At 32.1% G+C, this 10,889-nt stretch overlaps 1 protein-coding gene across 1 annotated transcript in view; it reads left to right on the top strand.

Annotated features, from left to right (window-relative positions):
• Window positions 1-603: 603 nt before the first annotated feature.
• LOC110032395 overlaps window positions 604-10,889 on the top strand; it is a 19,064-nt gene continuing 8,778 nt past the window's right edge. Inside the window, exon 1 of the mRNA XM_020736018.1 lies at window positions 604-831. Within this exon, the coding sequence (XP_020591677.1) occupies window positions 688-831 (144 nt within the window). The 5' untranslated portion in view covers window positions 604-687. The remainder of the gene's footprint in view (window positions 832-10,889) is intronic.

Here is a 10,889-nt window from a genome sequence, read left to right as displayed (position 1 = left end):
AATGATCTAAATTTACTAGAACTAAATGAAAATATGACACTAAATAGGATGCAATGGAGAAAAAGGATTCATGTAGCCGACCCCACGTAGTGGGATTAAGGCTTTGTTGTTGTTGTTGTTGTTGTTGGATCAGTACTTGAACTCATAATTCATATATTATTTGATCGACACGATACTTATGCGATTGACACATTTGTTTCACAATAATTTCAGGCATCACCCGACACTGTGTCTGCACAGTTCTAGCAAACTATAACTGATTTACTTGTTTGGTTTTAGACACTCTAGAACAATTCGACACATAAAAGATTCAATTGGAAGCTCGAATCAGATCATTAATTGGTTCATGATCAATCAAATTAAATAGACCGATTCAATCTGAATTTTAAAATATTAGAAAAGACCTAAAATATTTATTGAGTATTGAGTAAACCGAGGTTTGTGAAAATACAAATTTTTTATATTATACAATGAATGTGATAATGTAATTGATTAATAAATTAGATGATATTCAAATTAATTCAATTAAAGTTCATGTTTTTTTAAAAAAAATCAAATTTATTTATTAACTAATGTTTACAAATTTGATCTGGCATACTTTCTTCGGAGTGAAATCGTGACGACAGGGTCGCTTGCCTCACAAAAAAGAAGGGGTTTTACGAATTACTCGAGCAGGCGGAAAGAGACATGGGAGGGTTTGGAGCGTTATGGGGCACTCGAGTGCTGGCCATCGTGAGGAGGAACGATTCGCCGGGCCTGCTCTGGAAGAAGATAAAGCTCACAACTACCCGCAAGAACAACGCCAAGAAGCGCCTTCGCCGGGTCTGGCAGGTGCCGATCTGAACCTTATTTTTATTTTTTTTGTAGTTCAGACGTATTGAACTTAATGGAGGTCTCTTCGCTTCTCCCGAAACAAATTCGAAGAGGAGAGAATTGCAGGATTGAACATTTGTTCTTATTGAGTTTTTGTTTTTCCTGTTTAATTTGTTGTCGATTATTTGGCAAAGCTATTTTGATGCTTAGCAGAGTGTTTGCCTGCAAGAAAGAATAGATTTTGCAAATGAAAGAATGTTTTTTTTTCCATTTGGATTTAGTGAGTACTAGTTGTGGTTGTTGACTGCATGTCTATGCGACTGTATGAGTTATATATTTATCTATCTTTCTCTATTAGAATGCCCTTTGTTGTATTTTATACTTGCATGAATGCATAATTAATAAGGTTTGTTTTTGCTTGGATGTAAAAAATGTCTTTGCATTTTCTCTCCTTTTTTGACAACCTGTTTTCCCTATTTTGAATAGATGAAAAAAGTTTTTATTTTTAAGAAGTGGTACTTTGATTTTGGTAACGGATTAATGAATTGGTTTCCCTCGGACTTGATAACTTCTAAATCTTAAGACAGCTATATTTGTTTCTTGATGTAGAGATTTAATGGGGACACAACTATTAGTTGTTCAATTTGAAACATGTGTGGAAAATCAGAAGAATCAGTTGAGATATGATTATCAAGAGATTTAAGATAGAATGTAATTTAGTTGCAAAGGTTATTTAGTTCTATTCCTTTTTGGGCTAAATTTGGTGATTTAGAAAGTATTGTGTTGAAAATATGACCCTTACTTATGAAATTATAATTAATGCAATAAATATGAGCATTTCATAATTGTAGTTTCAAATACTCGTTTAATTACAAAATATGGCTTAGTTGGTGAGGCAAGGTCATAGTGCCTTGTACACCTGCGGATGATTGTCGCTATCAAGTGATTCGTAGGAGTGTGCCTTGCCTAAATGTGCCATATAGTGAAATAGTAATGTTGTTTTCCTTGGTGATATGGGTTATATTATTTCAAATGTTAAGGATTATATAGTCTTTTATCATGCCAATTGCCTTGGAGTGACATGTAACAAGAATCAAAACTTGAAGAAATTTAAAAAGTGTTAGGATATTAACTCAATAAATTTTTTAGGATAATCACAAAATCTTAAGTATATGGTTTCAAGATAAACACAAATTTTAATTTGTTCTTGGATATGAATAAGCTAAAAGAAGCTGGGTTGTGCTTGGGAGTTGGGGCTAGCTATTGCTTAGAAATATATTAAAAAAAAGAGCAAGAAAACTTGTTTGGTGCATTTTTCAAGGAGTATTCAAGTTGAGATTCCTTGTAGTCTATATCTTTTAGGTTAATTATTTCTTTTGTATGGTTCCTATATTCTTAGAATATATCAGGATGTTGTCTTGTTTGTTTGGTTTTGTAGATTTTTGGCTTATCGTTTTGGTGGATGGAGTACTTGAGTTCGAGGAATAACATTTTTTGGCTTTGTTAGTTTGTATAACTATGTGGCTTCTTGATAGTAGATCAATTTCTTTCTCATTTTCCACGTATGTGGCCTAGCGGTCTAAATATACTGAGTGAAGCGTAAGCTACCTCAACCTTGGGCTTGAGTTTGGCTAATTAAACAAATTCTAGTTGGCTCACAAGTTGGCTTGATTTTTTTATAAAAGTGAAGAACTAAATATAAAATGAGAACTTGTGGCAATGAAACTATGCAAAGAATAATAAGCTAACAGAGTGTGAATGAGAAATTAAGATTGGGAAGTGGAATTGGGATTTTTATTATTTTTCATAACTTATAATTAAAACCTTCTAATATTCTTATGTACAATCTATATTAATATTCTAAATGTATCGACACATGGACTAACAAATCAAGTTAGTGATGGCTCAATTTTTGCTTGTTGACCTTAGCTTACAACTAATTAATCAAGTTGGAATCTACAAGGCTTATAGTCATCTTAATCTTAGTTACACCACAATTCATGCCATTATTTGGTCAAACCATATAAATTTTGGTGCGTTTAATTTTTCTTGATTTCCTTGCTATTGCATCATCTGTTCATCATATCAGTTTCTAGCTGATATGTTAACCCAACAATGACTTATGAAAGCACTCATAGGGTGCTTGAATATGCTTAAGGCTATGGGTGGGGTAGCTGAGGCGATGGATGAAAACAGGCGATGGGTGAAGTAGATGAGGAGATGGATGAAAACACCATTTGGATAACCTAAATTTGTTTGGTAGAGGAGTTTTGGATGGAGGTTATGGAATAAACAGCCATAGAATGGTCGTGACTCAAGCTAGAGTCTTTTTACATAGCCAAAAGCTTCTCTAGGAAATTTTATCTGTAGTAGAAACTTAGATTATATGTGTTGCATGTGTAAGAAGAGACCCATTAAATCATATATTAATGTTTTTAATTTTATTTATAAGGATTTGCTAAATATATTTGTGTGGGTGATGAGGATCAGGCTTTTTTAATTGTGTCCTCTTCACTTTCGTCCTATAAGCATTTTTCTTGACAGATGTATTATGGTAGTTATATGATTAGCTCAACAGATGTTCACTTATTTCCAGAGATGTGGCTGCTAAAATTAAAAGAATTAAGATGAAATGTGGGTCATGCAAGTGTGTGTTAGTAGGATTTTTATTTTTTAGAATATATCTACTTCCAGCAGGGACAAGGTTGAAGCTTTCTTCAATGATAAATGAAAAGAAAATGAAGAGAAACTGCCTCTCCAACAATCGTATGTTGACCCAATAGTTACTTATGAAAACACTTATAGGGTGCTAGAATATGCCTGAGGTTCTGGATCAACTGGATGAGATGTATGAAAACACTTTCCGATAATGTATTTATGATTGTGAAAGGCCGTTTTGATGGTGGTTATGGAAGAAACAATTGTAAAAGGGTTGTGACTTAAGCTGTAGTCTTTTTATATAACCAAAGGCCTCTCCAACAAACTTTATTAGTAGTAGAGATTATACTTGGTGCATGTGTAAGAAGATACATACATAAAATCACATATCATTGTTTTTAATTTTATTATTAAGGATTTACGAAATATATATGTGATGGTAGATAGGATCATGCTTTGTTAATTATGTGCTATTCACTTTCGTCTTATAAGCATTTTTCTTGATATGATGTAGTATGGTAGTTATATGATTAGCTTAACAGATGTTCATCTTTTTCTAAGGGTGTGAATGTTCAGCTCGATAGAATGGAGATGAAATGTAGGCCATGGAATTTTTGATTAGTAGGATTTTTTTTAATTTTTTATTTAGAATAGATCTACTTCTAATTATGGTGGAAGTAAATATTTTTTGTAGGTACAAGGACGTGGCTTTCTTCAATGCCAAAAGACAAAGAATATTTTGAGAAATTGTCAAGTTTTGAGAAGGAACAATATGCCGGTTATAACCATAGGGTGGTTAGGTACAAATCTAGGTGATTTTCTTTTGATGACAGTCATAGTAATGTAATCATCGATAGATTCTACTTGCCTTTTTTATACTAGTATTATCATAAGATATTATTTTACATTTATTAGTTACATTCTAGTGGCCATAGATATATGGCAAACAATGCAATGGGTAAGACAATTGGTTTTTCATGGAATTTGAAGATATATAATGTGATTGGGATATTAATCACGCTAAAAAATGCTCTCTAGTTTAAGAAGATTCTAATATCTTTGAGAGCTCTTAGCCAAGCTAGATTTAGATTCTTAAATGATTCTAAAGTTCTTATAGTTTGCAATGATGGATGAATTGTTAGGAGAACAAAGATAATTATTGAACTTCATATGTTGTAGCATGTTATTTTGAGTGAAGTCGCTTCAATTTTAAAATCATTTGTGTTGGAGCATTTTGACTCAGTTAAGTAAAAGAGGTTAGCTATATATCTACAATTCAATTTTTAAAATGAGCACATATTGAGAGCAAATCTATTAAAGATGATCATGTGGATTGATGTTGTGTTGCATATCTATCTCAGTGCCAACTCATTATTGCATCATTCCAAGCAAGTAAAGATTATTTGATTTCATTATAGCCAAAAATAAATTTGAATTTTGAGCTAAACTCCCAACCTTAGCTATATTACTGAGTTAAAGAATGAAAATGTGGGGATATTTCATCCAAATATTGTCGGGAAAAGCATTGAATTCAAAATAGATGATTATTAAATAAATAAAAGTTTTTATTGGTTTTTACATATAGAGGTCTTCAAATCATGCAATTTACATGTAAAGGCTCCCAAATATTTAATTTACTCGTGAAGGACTCCATCATGACTCCTCAGAACTCCGTCTTCTCCTTCTCCGATGCCATTTTCCAACCATCCTCTAACGCCGAGAAAACGAAGAGCCGCTGTCTCTCGCTGCAAGAACTAATTGGAAGCTCCCTCCTCCCGCTGTCCAAGCTCTCCACGCTGGCCAAGCTCACCCTCCTCCGTCTTCTTCATGCAGAGCTTCGGTTCCTCTTTTCCCTCCCTTCCACCTCCACTCACATCACTTCAAACATCTCCTCAAACATCTCTTGGACAGTATGTTCTTGTTAGAAAAGATAAGATCAAATAATCTATACATTTTCTATATTCGTTTCTTCCGATTCTTCTTACAGGCTTGAACTTACCATTCCGGTTGGCTTTTCAATCAGTATTCAGTTAGCAAGGAAGCATGCTTCCATTCACCCCACCCTTTCAAATATCAGTTATTTCAGAGATGGCAGCACCATTCATTTCTCCTCTCTTTCAAATATCTGATATTTCGCGCAGCCCTTCTCCATCTTTGCCTCTCTTTGCTATGCTTGTTTGAGCTCAGAAGGCAATGCTCCTGGACCGAAAGTCTCCACTCCCGCGCCGACCGATAGACAACGAGAAAGGAATGAAGCCGAAGAAGGAGAAGATGGAATCGTGAGGAGGACAATGTTTGGGAAGCCTTTATCTGTAAATTATATGGTTTGAGGACCTCTATATGTAAAATCCCCAGATTTTTATTTGTTGTTGGATAAAAGGAAGCCTTAAACTTATTGCAAATTCTGCTATTGTTATAGTTTCAAAGCAAGATGTGAACTAATTTTTGATTTAAATTTTTATCTTCTCCATTAATTATAAATGAACAAATCATAAGTTGAGTTACTTGTGCTTGAGGGCTGCAAGAAGATGTTGCTGAGAAATAAGAAAACAAGATGGAAAATTTCTGGGTTGCTGTCTTTAAGCGGTATTCATGTTGAAATCTTTTGATATGATGCATATCTTATGCTTTTATTATTTCTTATTTGTGCCCTGTGGTTATGTAAAACATGTTTTCTTGGCTTAGGAGATTTAAGGTTTTTTTTTTTGGTGGTGAGATTTGGTGCAACAGAGTTCGGGAAGAGCATTTTTGTCTGCGTTATTTGGTTGTATATGGATCGATTCCTCTCTCATCTTTCAGGGATGTATAATATTATTTTAGTTAATTGTTACAAATCTTTCTTTCTTCTATTTGATTTGATTTCTATGTTATTATTTTTGTCAGTTTGTTGTATTTAATCTAGATGGTTACATTTTAGTAATTTATTTATAACAACATGCATATTAAGAATTATTTTAAATCCAATGTAGGTGCAAGAACTGCTAGCCTTCTAGTCATTGTTTGAGTTTAACCACGGATTAAAAAAGTTTACCCTTCAAGTTATAAATTATTCTTGACAATGCAGATGATATATTTAAGAAATTAGAGGAACAAATAAAGGGCTACACAGCAAAAGACAATTAGAGGGCATCGATGATAATGAAGAGGGAACATATAATAACAAAAAATAACTTATTTCTAAGCTAATCTTGCTATAAAATAAATTGCTTTAATCATTTAAGTTATTTAAATGTTTGGCACTTTGTTGAAGATAATACCTCAGGCAAGATTTGTCCTAGTGATATTGAAGGAGCTTTAAGAGTTGGATAAACAGAGACACATTAGGAGCCATGCTAGATCAAAGACAGGAGCACGAGCTTTAAGTTATGAAGCAGCAAATCGTGAGTATAAATATGATGAGTCTAAGAAACTAAAGGAAGAAATTAAGGAATACAAATAGGAGATGAAGAATAGACCACAAATGAGGATGAAGATATAATTACATGTTAAGAATTTATTATCACTTTTACTATTAGGTAAATGTGGTTTAAACTTAATGTTCTATGCTAGTAAGACTGGAAAAAAGTAGAGTTCCTAGGATTTGATTAGGTTTGCTTGTTTGAATGTCCATCTAATCGGCCATGAAGATTTGAGTTCATCAAGGGAAAGGACTGATAAGAAAAGAAAATCTAGTCAACTCTAACCAAGATTTTAATTTAATTGTATTATCATCCTCAATGAAAAAAATATCATTTGAAATTGAGTCGGTTTAATAAACATTCATTCATATCTTACCATAATATTGTAAAAGATCTAATTGATATTAATTTGATCACTAGACGATTGAAAAAAAAATCATCAACTACATGCATGCAGAGCAATATATGGAATGCAAGAAAAGAAATTCAAAGATGGATGGATAAACCTTCCCTAGTGAAGCTATTGAATTTTGTTGAGTTGAAAAGATGTTTGTGGCACTTTAATGTAGTATGGATCGTATGTAATCCATGCACTCTATGAGCCCACGGGGATTAATAAATAGCAAACAAAATGTATGTATTATAAATAATATTTTTTTTGGAACTGTATTCCATTCAGGGAATCTCTTAGAATATACATTCAATATGACTTCCATCGATACATATGGTCTTGTAGAGTGCATTGATTAACTAATGCCAGTCCTTTGTTGCAGTGCCACATGTGTCTTCTAGGTATACAATAACTTGGAACTACATGAGTTTAGCTTATCAAATAAGTTAGAAAATTTGATTTCATTCATTTCCTGAACTAATATGAAATCTCATTTAGTGGCCCAAATTATACCGGTAACAAGGTAAAAATAGAAATATGTAGTTCCTAAATTTAGAATAGAAAGATACCTGGAACGAGACTCCCAAAAAAGGAAAATAAAGTGCATAAAATAAAATAAAGATGGCCGATTGCCACCTTGACGCAATTCCGAGATACTGAACTCACTTTTTAACCCGGAAGAATATGAGAAATGTTCTTACAACTAATCAAAAGTCTCCCCTCTCTTTCTAAGATACATGTCAAACTTATATAGGCAAGCCAACTAAGAAAGATGACTTAATTAAAAGTATGACACCCTACTAAAAACATAATTTTAGCTCCTGTGTCATTCTCTCGGAGTTGGCAGAGATTCTTCATGAGAAGCAATTTAAGAATCGGTGTTGTAATGTGGAGTTAAGTCGACGACATTGAATAGAGTAGAAATATTTCAGTCTATGGGGATATCAATTTGATAAGTGTTGTCATGAATACGTTTCACAATCTGTAAAGGCTCATCGGCATTCGCTTTGAGCTTCACAGGTCTTCTCGGAGGAAAATGCTATTTTCTTAGTCGAATCCAGACTTTCTCTTTCTTTGAAAGCAGCCACCTTTCAACTCTTGTTTGCTTGTCGCCGATATATTTCTTTTTGTCTAATGATATTTTCACAAATCAATTTATGTAGCTTTTGGATTTCTTGTAATCGAACCTTAATGTCCAATCTCACTACCTGAATGGGAAAATCCAAAGTTAGATCAAGTGGTGATATAGGATTTCTCCCATATACCATCTCAAAAGGACTGTATTTGGAACTTTGACTACATGATCGATTATAGGCAAACTCCACTTGAGATTGAAGAATATCCCATTATGTCAGATTCTTTCTCACATAGCAACAAAGTTGGTTTCCAAGACTTCTATTTACAACTTCCGTTTGCCCATCGATTTGTGGGTGGTAAGTGAAACTATATTGAAGTTTTGTTTCCGCTTTGCCCCATAATGTCTTCCAAAAGTGGCTTAAAAATTCAACTTCTTGATTGGATGTAATAGCATAACACTGTCATTGTCAGGTCACAAGTCTCAGATGCAAAAAGTAGAGGATAGTGTTAGTTGATAACCAACATAAAATTTATAGAAAAATCATGATATTAATCCTTTAAATCCTCATTTAAATCTTAGAGCGTCCCCTGGAAGCGACACGTTTTATGACCTTAATACAGTGAAAAGTGTTCAAGGGCCTCTACATCGACGCCCGGATGTAGTGTCAAATAAATAAGGGTTTCTACATTACGAATGAATATGAGTAAAAAAGTTAGCCAATAAAACTAATATTAGGATATGATCTTGGAATATATGTACTATCACAGATAAATTAATGAAATTAGTTGATATTATGATTCATAGGAAGATAAATTTCTTATTTATTTAAGAAATTGCATGGGTTGGAGAAAATGCTAAGCAGATTGATAGTTTAGGCTTTAAATTTTGGTATTTAGGTAGGAGTCACACTAGAAATGATGTAGGTGTAATTATAGATAAGAGTTTGAAAGATAATTTTGTAAAAATTAATTAAATTGAAGATAAAATTATAGCTCTTAAGATTGATGTTGATACTAAGATTTTTAATGTTATAAGTGCTTATGCTCCTAAGTAGGTATAGATATAGGTTCAAAAGAAAAATTTTGGAATGATCTAGAAGAATTAATACAAATGATGCTGCTTGAAGAAAAAAAATTTGTTAGAGGAGATTTAAATAGACATGCTGATCGAGTGGTGGAAGATTTTATGATTTTAGAAATATTCATGGTGGCTATGGTTTTGGAGTGACTAATGAAGAAGGTAAAACTATATTTGATTTATCGTATGATTTTGTTATGATTTTGTTATTGCTAATTGTTATTGCTAATACTTTATTTATGAAAAAAGATGAGCATATTATTACTTATAAGAATGAATGTAATAAAACACATTGATTATTTTCTTACTTGAAAAAGAGATCATTGAGAGTATAAAGATTGTAAGGTCATTTCAAATGAAAATTTAAGTACTCAACAATAATTATTAGTTCTGAATTTTAAGATGAATTATTGTAAGATAAAAATATAAGAAAAAATTGTCATAAAATTAGATGAGACATCTAAAAGATACAGATAAAATTATTTTTATGATTAAACATCAAGATTTAAAAATTTGGGATGTTCATGAAGAAACGAATTCTATGTGAGATAAAATAACATGCAATTTTAAATAAGTGACAAAAGATGTATTTGGAGAATCAAAATGAAAAAAAATTATAAATAAAAAATAGTTGGTGGTGGAATAATAATCTTAAAGAAAAGATAAAATATAAATTGTGTTATAAAAATAAGTTTAAATATAAAAACTTAAAAAAATTTGGAAAAATATAATTTAGCCCGTAGGGAGTCTAAGAGAACAATTTGTGATGCTAAAAATTCAGCTTTTAGTGATGTCTATAATAGATTAGATACTCAAGTAGTTGAAAGTATATGTATAAATTAGCCAAATAATGAAAAAAAAGTAAAGATTTAATTAAAGTTAAATGTATTAAAGGTGAAAATCAAAAAGTGCTTTTCTTAGATAAAGATATTCAATATAGGTGGGTGAGTTATTTTGATAAACTTGTCAATAAAGTTTTGAAAATACAATGACCTTAGCAATCTTAATATCATTAATAAGAATAAAATATTTTATTTTTAGCGCCACATTAGTAAAAAAGAAGTTGAGGAGGCTTTAAAAAAATTAGGAGTGAAATTAATAGGACTTGATGATATCCCAATTGAAGTGTGGAAATATTTAGGAGATTTGGGAGTTTCTTGGCTTACTAAACTCTTTAATATTATTTTAGAAACTAAATAGTTGCTCGAGGAGTGGAAGAAGGGTATTTTGATCCTATTTTTAAGGATAAAGTGGATGCAAAAATGCGTGCAAATTATAGAGGAACTAAGTTGATGCGTCGTACTTTAGAACTTTAAAATTATGGAAAAGGGTAATTGAACATAGGTTAAGACGTGGTACAAATATTTCTCATAATTAGTTTGGATTTATGTCGGACATGTCTACTATGGAAGCTATACATTTATTGAGAGGTTTGATGGAGAAGTTCAGAGATAATAAGGAGAATCTAAATTTG

This window comes from Phalaenopsis equestris, unplaced genomic scaffold (assembly GCF_001263595.1).
Source record: "Phalaenopsis equestris unplaced genomic scaffold, ASM126359v1 Scaffold000937, whole genome shotgun sequence".
NCBI lineage: Eukaryota > Viridiplantae > Streptophyta > Magnoliopsida > Asparagales > Orchidaceae > Phalaenopsis > Phalaenopsis equestris.
This window is presented reverse-complemented; position numbering and strand designations above follow the sequence as displayed.